Source organism: Rattus norvegicus, chromosome 5, assembly GCF_036323735.1.
Source record: "Rattus norvegicus strain BN/NHsdMcwi chromosome 5, GRCr8, whole genome shotgun sequence".
Lineage (NCBI taxonomy): Eukaryota > Metazoa > Chordata > Mammalia > Rodentia > Muridae > Rattus > Rattus norvegicus.
In genome coordinates this window covers 27,215,562-27,229,977 of record NC_086023.1, presented here as the reverse complement: position 1 = coordinate 27,229,977, position 14,416 = coordinate 27,215,562, and the positions used below count along the sequence as shown (strand labels likewise).

Genomic DNA, 14,416 nt, shown 5'->3' with positions numbered 1-14,416 from the left:
AAAGGGCAAGAGAGCTGCTGGTTGGATATTGAGGAGGCTCAGTGCCCCAGTGGGGTGGTAAGGCTGTGCCATGAGGTTTCTTCAGGTTGACACTGTCTTTCTCAAGTGATCAGAAAATGCTGTCCAGGTTTCTTAAAAATCTGAGGCACTTCGACATATGGCTAGAGAGCAACGCATATATTCAAGTGCCTGCTACACCTCCTGGAAAATCTCCAAGTGAATGCAGGGCATGATGAGCAATGCTCTTTCTATATGCTCTCCTTTAGTGACACTGTTTTTTTTTAAAGTGCTAACACTGGAATCAGCAAGATGACTAAGGTAAAGGCTTCTCCTGCTGAGCCTTGTTCCCCAGAACCTACATAATGGAGAGAGAAAATGATTCCCAGAAGCACATACGCACGCGCACACACACACACACACACACACACACACACACAGAGAGAGAGAGAGAGAGAGAGAGAGAGAGAGAGAGAGAGAGAAACTCACACACACAGAGAAAGAGATTCACACACAGAGAAAGAGATTCACACACAGAGAGACAGACACACACCCTAGTACACACATTTATATATGTACACAAACAAATAAATGTAAATACAAATTTCAAAATAATACTCTCATGCTGATTAATATTTTTTCTCAGCTTGACACAAGTTAGGATCATCTAGGGAAAGGGATGTTCCATTAAAAAAAATGTCCCCAATCAAATTGGTTTGTTGGCAAATCTGTGGGGCATTTCTCTTGATTCATGATAGGTGTGGTAAGGCCCAGCCAATTGTGAGCATTGCCACCCTTGGTCAGGTGGTGCTGAACTGTATAATAAAGTAGCCTGAGCCATGGAGAACAAGTCAGCAAGTGGTGTTCCCCCATGGCTTCTTATTCCGTGTTCCTTATTCCAGGTTCTTGTCTGTGCCTCCTTTCAGGAGGGATTGTGATCATGAAGTATGAGCCAAATAAACCCTTCTCTCCCCTTGTTGCTTTTAGTCTTGGTGATTCGTTGCATCAATGAAAAACAAACTCAGACAAGGTTAACGAAAGCCATTGTTCAGAAGGCAGACCACGGCAAACGGAGGAATTCACACCAAGTCTCCTCAACCAGAACCTGCCTTCAAAAGGAAGAAGTCATTCTTATGCCCACACTCAAGAGTGTTTTTATCTACAAGAGGAAAATTTGGGAGGAGCAGTGACAGAGGAAGACATTCTGTCCATCAGACTTTGTTCGCTGAATTCTTACAACTCCTTAAGCTCAAATCCACTGGCCTTTGTGAGTGATTGCCATGGGACATGGGACACTAATGCCTTCCTGGGAAGTAGCATTCTGCTTACACAGACATGATTTCCATAATATCTCTATGTGTACTCAGACCTATGTATCTCATCCGTTAGTGTACATGAGTTGTGGCTTCGACCAGACATAGAGGTGGTGTCATCAGAATTCCCTGAGCATTTGCCTACTGGTTACCATGAAAGTGGTGGGTTGTGTCTGGGAACAAGTTCTTGTGTAGGAAGAGATTTGAATGAGTCAGGGGATTGCTTGGTCATCTAGCATAACAAGCTACATTAAAGAAGTGTCAGTGAAGGCATACTATAAACCCTTCTAATTTCATTCCTTTATCAATCAGTAGCATTTTAGAATTGCATAATGCATTTTATTCTCTTTCAGTTGAACGGGAAATTTTGTTTTGGACACTTGAGGTTCTGAGTTACATCAAAGTTAGAAAACTTTCTTAACTGTGAAAAAAAGATAAGAGGGTTTCACTGTGTGGAAAACTCTTCCTACTGCACCTTTTCTCGTCCTGACAGTTCTGCTGAGCACATGCTGTTGTTACCAAATAAGGACACTGAGCAGAAAGTAGAGCTTCCTGAGGCCCAAGACAGGCAAGGCAAACTGAACTGAAATTCTGATATCAACTGGGAATCTACATAGGAACACTTAATAGTTAAAAGGAATGGGTAGGTAAAGTTGGCCCCTATTTTGGCTTAGATTGAGGTCATTTTTTAAAAAAATAATTTCCAAGTAATATCAAATTTCCTTTACTGGACAATGGGTTTGTGAAAATGAAAGTTATACTATTTTTCTGTTGTCATGATTGACTTTGTGAAGTATTATTGGCAGAAACTGGCTATGATGGCTAAAGTTGATAGTCAACTTGACATAACTGAGTAGAGGGAATATCAACTGACGAATTGTCCTGATCAGATGACCTGATGACCAGATATCTTTGAAACTTTTTCTTACTTGTTAATTGGCATAGAAAGCCCAGCTTCCTGTGGGTGATGTCATCTCTAGGAAGGCGTGCCTGGGCTGTACAAAAGAGATATCTAAAGAAGCCAGGAGACCAAGGCAATAAGCCATGTTCTTCCACAGTTTCTCCTTCAGTTACTACCTGCAGCCTCCTGCCTTGAGTTCCTACCATTTCTTCCCTCAGTAGTAGACAATAACCAGAAAGGTAAAAAACAAAAACAAAAACAAGCAAACAAACAAAAATGTTATGCCTAAGTTTACTTCTAGTCATGGTGTTTATCACAGCAAGAGAAAATCAAACCAGTATATTAGATAAGGATTTTTCAACCTCTGATCTTCCAGGCTTCTATAAGATTAAAGTAGAATATGGTGAATGATTTGCTCTGTAGACCACAAGGTCTTCCATGTTCTTTGATACTAGAGGTGACTAACAATGCTTCCTCACAATTTCTTTAGTGCTCTCTTGAATGTCTGCTTACTCAGCCCCAAAATGGGCAGATGAATTCCAGTGACAAGCCGTGTGGTGGGCTACTGTACCTAAGGAGTTAGGGTTCAGATTTTTGCCCATGTTACCATTTTGCCACTCTGGGACCTCAGATAGATGATTTAACTTCTTTGTGCTTTAATTTCATCACTTGCTTATACGGTTATTGTTAGTGTCTATCCAAGAACACTTCTTAGCATATGATAAGCACTTTATAAATAGCCAGGAGTGCTTAGTTTTGTGTTTTGGTCACTCTCACTCTCCAGCTCACCTCCAAACTCCTAACAATTGGAGAACTGATCACTGCCATGGGAATTGCAGGGTTGTTGTTGTTGTTTAACCAATAGAGGGTTAAACATTTTGCTGGATCTCCCTTTGAATAGCCTTCTGGATTTGGAGAACAGGGTTTCCCTGACCCCAGTGAGAACTCAGGCAGTTTCCCCAGCCCCACCTCCTTTTTTTTTTCTTCATAAGTGTTCAGCATGGATATGTGAGAATACAGATGATCACTCAGGAAAACCAAACTGAATGAGGCACAGAACTCCTGCCAGATGTAAAAGGTTCTTGAATGCCTTTGTAGTAGCTAAAGGAGAGCGTCAGTCAGCTAGCTTATTTGTAGTTTTAAGAGGTAAACCCAACCTATGGCCACAGGATTTCAATCAGGAGAAAGAACTGACATAAAACTCATCCCCAATAACCTTGGCGGCCATCTTGCACCCACTGAACTTGGCCCCTTTTCTACACCAGTTCTGCAGGTTTGAAGGAGCTACTCTTTCTAGAAAAATTCACCAAATTAGACTACTGCACAGTGTCAGGGAACAAGGAACAACTGAACACCTTTCAAGAAACCGTGCTGAGTTGGAAAGCAACCATCTCTAAGCACAGACAGACCCAAGCACTTTAGTTTAGATCTATCATCAGGATGGAATAACATGTCCTCTCCTTCGACACCTGAACATTCATCTTCCTCACATGACATGCCTGTAGTGGATGACTGGGACACTGCTGGGAGATGTGGTTCTTGAATAGAGCCCAGGACAGGAGGACTCCATGGGGACCTTCAGAAAGCACAGCAGGCCAGACTATTCTGGTTATTCTGGTTACTCTAGAATGCATGAGGAATGCATTCTTACTTATCACATTAAAAGAATCCCAGGTCTTCATAATAGTCCCAAAAAGTATAAAATACCTCGGTGTCACTTTAACCAAGCAAGCAAAAGATCTGTATGATAAGAACTTCAAGCCTCTGAAAAAAGAAATTGAAGAAGACCTCAGAAGATGGAAAGATCTCCCATGCTCATGGATTGGCAGGATTAATATAGTAAAAATGGCCATTTTACCAAAAGCAATCTACAGATTCAATGCAATCCCCATCAAAATACCAATCCAATTCTTCATAGAGCTAGACAGAAAAATTTGCAAATTCATCTGGAATAACAAAAAACCCAGGATAGCTAAAACTATCCTCAACAATAAAAGGACTTCAGGGGGAATCACTATCCCTGAACTCAAGCAGTATTACAGAGCAATAGTGATAAAAACTGCATGGTATTAGTACAGAGACAGGCAGATAGACCAGTGGAATAGAATTGAAGACCCAGAAATGAACCCACACACCTGTGGCCACTTATTTTGATAAAGGAGCCAAAACCATCTGATGTAAAAAAAGATAGTATTTTCAGCAAATGGTGTTGGTTAAACTGGAGGTCAGCATGTAGAAGAATGCAGATCGATCCATTCTTATCACCATGTACAAAGCTTAAGTCCAAGTGGATCAAGGACCTCCACATCAAACCAGACACACTCAAACTAATAGAAGAAAAAGTGGGGAAGAATCTTGAACACATGGGCACTGGAGAAATTTTCCTAAACAAAACACCAATAGCTTATGCTCTAAGATCAAGAATCGACAAATGGGATCTTATAAAACTGCAAAGCTTCTGTAAGGCAAAGGACACTGTGGTTAGGACAAAACGGCAACCAACAGATTGAGAAAAGATCTTTACAAATCCTACAACTGATAAAGGGCTTATATCCAAAATATACAAAGAACTCACGAAGTTAGACAGCAGGGAGACAAATAACCCTATTAAAAATGGGGTTCAGAGCTAAGTAAAGAATTCACAGCTGAGGAATGCTGAATGGCTGAGAAACACCTAAAGAAATGTTCAACATCTTTAGTCATAAGGGAAATGCAAATCAAAACAACCCTGAGATTCCACCTCACACCAGTCAGAATGGCTAAGATCAAAAACTCCTGCGACAGCAGATGCTGGTGAGGATGTGGAGAAAGAGGAACACTCCTCCATTGTTGGTGGGATTGCAGACTGGTACAACCATTCTGGAAACCAGTCTGGAGGTTCCTCAGAAAATTGGACATTGAACTACCTGAGGACCCACCTATACCTCTCTTGGGCATATACCCAAAAGATGCCGCAACATATAACAAAGACACATGCTCCACTGGAAAGAACCCAGATGCCCTTCAACAGAGGAATGGATATAGAAAATGTGGTACATCTACACAATGGAATACTACTCAGCTATCAAAAACAATGACTTTATGAAATTCATAGCAAATGGATGGAACTGGAAAATATCATCCTGAGTGAGGTAACCCAATCACACACATGGTATGCACTCATTGATAAGTGGATATTAGCCCAAATACTCGAATTACCCTAAATCACAGAACATATGAAACTCAAGAAGTATGACCAAAATGCGGATGCTTCACTCCTTCTTTAAAAGGAGAACAAGAATACCCTTGGGAGGGGATAGGGAGGCAAAGTTTAGAGCAGAGGCAGAAGGAACACCCATTCAGAGCCTGCCCCGCATGTGACATATACATATACAGCCACCAAACTAGATAAGATGGATGAAGCAAAGAAGTGCAGGCCGACAGGAACCAGATGTAGATCTCTCCTGAGAGACACAGCCAGAATACAGCAAATACATTGGCGAATGCCAGCAGCAAACCACTGAACTGAGAACGAGACCCCTGTTGAAGGAATCAGAGAAAGGACTGAAAGAGCTGAAGGGGCTTGAGACCCCATATGAACAACAATGCCTACCAACCAGAGCTTCCAGGGACTAAGCCACTACCCAAAGACTATACATGGACTGACCCTGGGCTCCAACTGCATAGGTAGGAATGAATAGCCTAGTAAAGAGCACCAGTGGAAGGGGAAGCCTTTGGTCCTTCCAAGACTGAACCCCCAGTGAACGTGATTGTTGGGGGGAGGGCGGTAATGGGGGAAGGATGGGAAGGGGAACACCCATATAGAGGGGAGGGGGAGGGGTTAGGGGATATTGACCTGGAAACCTGGAAAAGGAATAACAATTGAAATGTAAATAAGAAATACCCAATTTAATAAAGATGGAGAAAAAAAAGAATACCAAGTCTACGGGATGGGTAGATGGCTCAGTCAGTAAAGTTCATGCTACACAAGCATGTGAACCTGGGTTCAGTTCCTAAAACTCACATAAAAGTCAGGCATAGTAATACAAATTCAGAATCCAAGTGTTGGAGAGTAGGAGACAGTCAGATCCACAGAGTTCGTGGGGAAGCAACCTAACTGAATGAATAAGCTCTGGACTGAATGAGAGACCCTGGAGAGTGATCCAGAAAGACCCCCGATGTTGACCTCTGACACACACTCACGCGCACACACGTGCACTCACACAGAGAGCCTTGCAGAAGCTCCAATGGTATTTTTGAAACAGCTAATAATGCCAAAGCTGAGTAATTGGTTCCAGATGTCTTTGGAATTAACTTGGAATGGAAGCCGTGAGCCTCAGCTTTTCCATGGGTGAGTCACATTGCTCCCTGAAGAAGACAGCACCATCTCCTCCCAAACCCCTTTCCTCGACATCAGTTAGTGATGCTCTGTCTCCCCAGCAGATCTTAGCAGTAACTGAGAAAATACTCGTAGAAATGCTTCAGAAAAGTAAGATGCTTGTAGCTGTCTCTGTCTCTCTGTCTTTTTTTCTCTGTCTCTCTCTATGTCTCTGTCTCTTTCTGTCTCTCTCTGTCCCTCTCGCGCGCTCTCTCTCTCTATATATGTGTGTGTGTGTGTGTGTATATGTATGTATGTATGTATGTATATACGTATGTATCTTGTGTGTGTGTGTGTGTGTCTTGGTGTGTGTGTGTGTGTGTGTGTGTGTGTGTGTGTGTGTGTGTGTGTGTTGCCATTACAGGAACTGGAGCTGAAATAACAGGACACAATTTAATGAAGGTTCTTTCCCCAAGATAGCTGGCTCGACATAGCAGAGCCATGCTCAGTCAAACCAGAACAAAACAGACACGCTGTCCAGCCTTTAGCAATATTGATTTTTGTTAACTATGTATCTTTATCTTAAGTGTAAGTTTCTAAACCATTTCACTGGAATATGATTTACTTTGAGGAAATTACTGAGGTTTTGGGTTCCTCTTTAAATTTTTCTCTCCTTTCTCAGCTTTGTGTCAGCTCTCTGTCTTAAACCTTGCCTGGGACTTGCTAATCTTCGGTATAGACCTTTTATCCTGTATCTCATGTTGTGAGGAGAAGCAGCCTGTTTGGCCTTCTTCCCATCCCTGTGTTTTAAGGTATTAATAAGCTCTTCACCGGCCTCCTTTACTGGTTTAAGAGTTGTCCAACTCTTACAGTGCCTCAACTTCCCTAAAGAAACAATGTTTTCAGTTAGTTTTCAACTTGCTTGCTGATTTCTGAACTTTTTCCATGAGAGTCATTGATAGTGACAGAAGAATATTCTCTGTATTTTTATATGTTCTGACTTGTAATAGTACCTCTGATGTGGTCCCCCAGCCAAAAACCTGGGGTGGGAACAGCTGGTGTGCACAAAATCACTGTGGAAGTGATTTCGGTGTGTGCACAAAATCACTGTGGATGTGATTTCGGTGTGTGCACAAAATCACTGTGGATGTGATTTCGGTGTGTTATGGTACTTGTGTTGTCTCGAGTCCTCTGACTGTGGTTCTTACAATCTATGATCAACAGTAAGAAGAGGCTTTTAAACCAGAACAACATCGAAATAAGAACAACAGAGCTTTCCAACCCAATCTAATTTTGAAGTTATAGTTTGTCACAGTTACCAGTTTTACAGTTTTCCAAGTGGAAAATGTTGATAATTTTATCAAAGTTTCTGGGTTAAGAAAGTTTCTTCTCACTTGTTATCCCCGTGCTTTTTTATTCTTAAGAAAGAAGTCCTTCTGTGCATCACCAGTGTAAACCTGGATCACCACCCCTGCTTTGCAGGGAGAGACTACATGATAGGATTTCAACTACGTGTTTAAGCATGGGACTGGTCAGGAGGCTGCGGGAATTTAAGGTGGCCACCTGGCTTCAGAGTTTGTCATTCAGTCTCTTCTGTCTCTGGGACTTTCCCAAGATTGGGTTTGTCCTTGCAGCAGCCTGAGATGCCTGATGTCTTATTGAGAAATTGAGACTCCGAACAGTAAAACAGCCAAGCTTAACTTTTGTTTTTGACTGAAGTGTAGTCCAGGAATAAAATACCCACCACATTCCTCTCTGCTTGTCTTTCCCTTTCCAGCACCAGTGTCCTGACAGCAAAGCGGCACATGCAAATTTGCAGCTCAGGAAAAAAGGGCAAGAGATGGATTTTCTTTAGGATCTTAAAGGGGCAGATTGTGAAGTCTTACTAATGCTGCTATGAGCTGAGGTAAGCGAACAGAGAAATCACTGAGTATGGATGTTACCTTGTTCCCAAGGCACACCAAGTGTGTGCACTAGAATAACTCCGCTACCTCTGGAAGGGCTGGCCGTGTTCACCTTATGAATGAGTACATGGTTCTTTTGTATTTATCTCTTTCCACTCAGACTGTCAGCTACAGAAAGCACAGAAAGCAGACAGATCTCTGATGTTGGAGCCTCCACCTCCCGGCAAGACCAGCTTGAATTATGGTCACTCAATTGCTATCATGCCTTTGCTGTGACCTGCTTCCAGCTGGTCACTTTTATACATGTGCCAGGTCAAGACTGATGAAATTTTACATCATTTTAATAAATATTAATAATCATCTTAATCTCAGTTAGACCTTCCACATGAGATATTCAAATCACTGCCTGATCATTTGACACCCCCAGAGAGACGCAACCACGTTGCAAGGCTGAGAGAATTTCCCTAGCCTTTTGTATCTCATCTGGGCGGGGTCTGTGTGGCAGGTATCTGGGGAAAACAAGCAGGTGCTTTAGTCACGTGGGCAGATTTCTTGCATGTATAATCCCACTCCCACTTTAAAACAGTGTCCTCCTGGATCTAGTTCTAATTTATTTGCCATCTGTCTGCCATTATTTTTGAAGTCAGATTTTTAAACTAGTAGTGATAATATCAGAAGCCAATGTCTACTGAATGCCTGTTGTATGCCAAACAATGAACTTCAGTGTAACGTTGCTGTCCCCCGCTCCATATAACCACAAGAGAGATGGTCCTCTTCATGTTCAAACTGGTTTGTTTGCATCTGGTATAATGCCAAGTGGATCAACTTACCAATACCACTTTGTCAAAAGCAAAATGGTTTGGATAAAATTGTATAGTTAGAAGAAAATTAGGTCATGGGACTATGAGAAAGAGAAGAGACATTATCTTTTAAAAGTTGAGCAAATGGGGAGCCTATAAAGTGAATTTGAAAATCCCTTCTCATCCATCGGATGAGGCTGAATGGGCTTCTCACTCATGAGTCATTAGAGCTAGAATCTTACTTTACACATGAGGAATTCAAGGAACAGAGAATGAAGTAACTTGTCCAAGGTTACCATAATCATAAACATTTTCATTATTTCCCCAGAGATTTGTTACCTCCTCTTTCTTCATGACATATTTTGGGATATATACAGACCAAATCTTAAAACAAAATAAAACATCTTACTGTGGTTCATTTGCTTATGTGAACAGCACAGCTCGGTGGCACAAAATCCTAGCAGACGGAAGCCTCAGGACACTGGCAATTTAGCAGTGACATCAGCATGACAACTCTTCAGAATCATCAGAACTGTCTTGGCTTCCAGAGCCAAAATGTGAGTGTACCATTCTTGTGAGTAAGACTGTTCCCCTCAGTTTAGATGCCATGTCTAAGTCCTGTGCCTTAGAAGGAAGTATTCATTAATGGGTAGCATCTAGCCATTTATGTACTGCACCATTTATTAGACCATGACCTGCACATGAGTATTCCCTGATGAAGACCACATGTCCTCATCATGGTCTTAAGTGCCTCAAACTCACACCTGTACATGCTTGTTGATTAAATGATGGATGAATGAATGTAAAAATCCAGCCATCATTCTCATCAGTGGAGCAATGTAATAAAGCGAGACTCACCATGAACTGCAATTGAACTTGGTAAACCAAGTGTCTATTCCACATCACTATTATTGGTTTAGGTGCAGATTTGACTAAAGTCTAGGCTGATTGTGTCAAGACATCTGTGTACTTTTCCAGAGTCAGATGGTCCTGCCTTGATTTACCCACCAGGAAATAGCCAATGATGGTGAAGCCCCCTGCACTTCTGGGATTCTTAGGAGAAACAGTGGCATGAAACAATGAAAAGACAGACTAGAAGTTTCTTTAAATAGCATTGGGAAGGTTTTGATATATTTTTCCATTAAGCATGTGTGTTCCCATGAACATAAAATGTTTATCTATAATGTTGTGAAAGCCACAGCCACAGTGGCTGTTCTAGCAAGTGGCTCCTTCCATTTTTCCCCAGTCAACATCGACTCATTATTTTGCTTCTCTACAAATAGATAAAAATGCAAAAGGCACCATCTTCCCTGATCTCATGACACACAGTGACCTTACATAGCTGGGCTATGACAACTGGCTCTCAAGTCACACAACCAGGATACAACTTCCATTCTGGACTCACTAGCAGCGTGACAGTGAGTCCAGGTCCGTGACTTCTCACACTCGTGTGCCATCAAATGTGAAGCATGGGTGGGAAGTGGCAGTAACGTTTATAATTCTAAGGTCTTGGATGGTTCGATGCGATCAGACAAATACGCAGCAGAACATGTGGCAAGCACCAAAAAAGGTTATCTTCTGGACGGTGTGACTTCCATTTCTGCTATAATTGTTTTCATAAGATAATGTGAACCCAAACTTGGCCGATAGTGATGGGGACGGTGAAGTGAAGATACTGGCAACGTTTTTTAAGGGAGAAGGTGGGGGCGGGTGGAATTTGGGGAGAAGATGCCAAAGTTGATCCCATATTTTGGCACGAAGGCCTAAGTAGAGAAATGAAGAAGGATGCATGGTTACATGGAGTTTGGAGCCCTAAAAAGGATATTTAGGAAGGGAGTTCATTTGGATGGAAAAATCTGCCACCCAGAAGAGGAGGATATTAAAGTTACAGAGAGCATTCAAAACACTATTGTATACGTGGACACCCAACTAGCAAATCCTTCTACAACATCAGCTTTGGGTTTATTAAAATAAATGACCCAGTTTGATGAGTAGAACACCTACTTCTAAAGTCCAATACAACTCAGAGTCTGTGATTCTCTGGTAGTCTTGCTTTTGGGTAACATTGTACCTGGGTCTTAAAACCTCGTTGGGGGAATGTGGAATGAGTTTTGACCTATGAAGCGATCCAACCCAAGCATGCAGTAGTGATGCTATGTCAAAGCAAAGCCAAGTAAAGACACTATCTACATTTACCTACTCTGATCCCAATTGGCAGCAAACAGCAGGAGAATCTTCCTGCCGTAGTGGTCACGATTTTCCAACACTCCGGGGAATCCATCGATCAAAGCCCTCTTAATCCCGGGATCGTCTGCCTTAAAGTTTTTGAACATGTCCAGGTTTAGCTGGCGGTACTGAAAATACTGGGCCAGGAGTCTGAAGGCATCGGCTTGGTGAAACTTCCTGGCTCGGAGAAACCGCAGGATGAAGGCATCATCTGTACGTAAAAATCCAATGTCTGGCCTGGTGATGATCATGTCTCTGACCTGTTGAATGTCCTGATGTAAAACATCTGGGTTTTCATTCAGTTCCAGGCGAGCTTTCTCTATCGTGTCTGGACTGAGCCCGGCCTGCAAATGTGTCATCTTGGCCAAATCTCCTTCCCAAGTGCTTATGCTCTGAGGTTTGGGAAGAACAGAAACTGGTCCCATTCACATGGAAATGTGCTGAATCCGCGGCCCATTCGATGGCTCTCCTACAAGACTGCTCTCCAAACAGACAGGTACAGAGTCTTCTTTCTGTCCTTGGAAAACAGCAGGACATTCAGGCCCTATGTGGTGGTGGCCATCCAAAAGAGAAGGAAAACCGAAGCCATTGCTTACTGAAAAACAGATGCACACAAGAGAAACAAAAGAGAGATGAAACAGAGAATATCTGGGCATAATAATTAAAGCCAGATAGAAATGAGTTTCTCTTTTGATGAGTGTATACCTTGTAACTAAGCACATATAATCATTTAGATAGGACATTTGGCCTTGTTATTAATAACTTGAATGGTTAATAAACAAATATTTGAAATACATTCACAAAGTTTTTAGTTACAGTGAGTGACTCCTTAAGACGATGGACTGTGGTCAGAAGAGCGATAGAATGTATTTTATTAATAAATGTTTTTGTTGTTGTTGATGCTAAAGCATGCTTGTGAGGCTGTTCTTGGACCTAGATACAGCAGAAAAATTATGGCTGTTATACAATTGATTGCTTTCCATTAGCCTCATTTCTCAAACCAGTATGTCAGACATAAATCTGTTCCTCATGTCTCGTAAAGGCAACCCTTCACAGCTTGAGAACACTAAATGTCACCCTAACCTAACCCTAAGGTGTATAATTAAGGAAAAGAGGATGGTCACAGGCTGGGTTGTGCGATACAAGTTCAGGGCTGGAAGCTTGACCTTCATGAAGGACAGCCATGAGAGAGGTTTCCAGGCTCATGTGGAGTTGGTTGTTTTGATATCTTAGACTCCTGGTAAGAAACCACAGGCACCCAATGTGCTCTCTACCTCACCCATATGGGCTTCTAAATCCATCCATTTTCTACAACTTTTCTATTGTTCTGAGATACTGCTTTACACCGGAAAATAAAGAGTTTTGATTACCATCCTATTACTCCATATAAATGATAAAGGACAAAAGAAAATTGCCCGTATTCCTTGAATCTTTCTTTGTGTACCTCCTTCCTCCAATTCATCCCTATACTCACCACGCTCTTAGACATCCTGATCAACATCTTCTCACCAACCAACCGAAGGGGGAGGTATCATTGTTATAGAAACATAGGCGCTAATGAAACAAGCTAGAGTCATCTGAGAGGAGGAACGTCAACTGAGAGATCCTTCCAGAACATCAAGCTATAGGCAAGTCTGTCCAGAATTTTCTTTGTTAGTAATTGATGCAGGAGGGCCTAGCCCACTGTGTGTGGTACCACGCCTAGGCTGAGAGTCCTGGGTGCTATAAGAAAGCAGGTTGAGCAAAGCATGAGGGGAAAGCCAGTAGGCAGTACCCTTCCATGGCCTCTACATCAGCTCCTGCCTCCAGGTTCACACCTTCTTTGAGTTCCTGCCTTGGTTTCCCTCCATGAATTATGATTTAGGATATGTAAAACGAACTCTTTCTTCCCCATGTTGTCCATTGTGTTTCATCACAGCAATAGTGACCCTGGCTAAGATAGACACTAGCAATGATGAAGCTGGAACAAACATAAGCCGGAAGGGTACCACACAGTCTAGACAGTATTGAATGGCATTCACGTTGCTACATCCAAAAGACAATTTTCAGTTTCCAATTCAGGTGACATCCATTAGCATTGGACACCGACCTTTTCCTCCTTAGACCATCTTCTCCTTCCCTCCTTCCTTTCTCTGTCCATATGCCCTGGCCATCTCTGCCCCCGGCTTCTTGCCTCCCCCTGCTCATTCTTCTCCCTTTGTGCAAGCCAATACCAGAACTTTCTGGATCCTGCTCCATGACCTGTCTACCTGTGTGCACATAGCTTCAGTCCATAGCTTTTTCTGATCTCCAGGTTTCTCATTCAGTTGTCCCTGCGCATCTTCCTGCAGATAACCTACAGATACTACAAACACACTATGTTCAAAACTAAAGTATTCATAATTCCTCATCCTGAATTTGATCCTCCAGCTTCACCCCTCAGTGAATGGCAACAATTCCCATAAAGATTCACTTTCTGGGATCTGAAAGATATTTCTTATTATGCCCTCTCTGTTGCCGTCCACATCACATTTTGACTAGCTCTCAAATCTTCTCATTTGTCCTGATCCACGGTTGCTGACATAACTGAGACCATCATCCACTCCAGTGTTTAGATTGGAAACAGGCTTTCTACCGTGGCCTTTGCTGCGAACTTATTTTCTGCATTCCCAGTTCTCTCTGTATTGCAACTGAAATACACTCGCTGTGTATTAACATCCATTGTTAGCCTCCAACTCCTCTTCATTCCTCAGAACTCAGTCTGAAAGTCACTCTCCCCAGGAAACCCTCCCCAACCTTCAGAAATCAGAAATCAGAAATCAGATGACACACAAACATTTAACCACACTACGTCTTATGAGCATCTCCTTCTCCCTTTCATACAGAATCGCCTATAAAAGGAGGGTGTCTATTATTTATCTGTGAATCCTCAGTGTGTGTGTGTGTGACATAAAGAGGGTCAGCTCTGTGAGCAAAGAAGTTCATTGTGATCACTGACA

General features: G+C 42.2%; 1 protein-coding gene across 7 annotated transcripts in view; it reads right to left on the bottom strand.

Annotated features, from left to right (window-relative positions):
- Positions 1 to 14,416, bottom strand: part of Clvs1 (clavesin 1) — a 294,395-nt gene that overhangs the window by 171,672 nt on the left and 108,307 nt on the right. For 6 of the 7 annotated variants that reach the window (XM_063288103.1, XM_063288101.1, XM_063288104.1 and 3 more), the window contains one exon: positions 11,409 to 12,033. In XM_063288103.1, coding sequence (XP_063144173.1) covers positions 11,409 to 11,863 — 455 coding nt within the window. In that variant the 5' untranslated portion in view covers positions 11,864 to 12,033. Of the gene's footprint in view, positions 1 to 11,408; positions 12,034 to 12,853; positions 13,016 to 14,416 lie in introns of all 7 variants that reach the window. The other variant, NM_001108969.1, reaches the window with a different exon arrangement.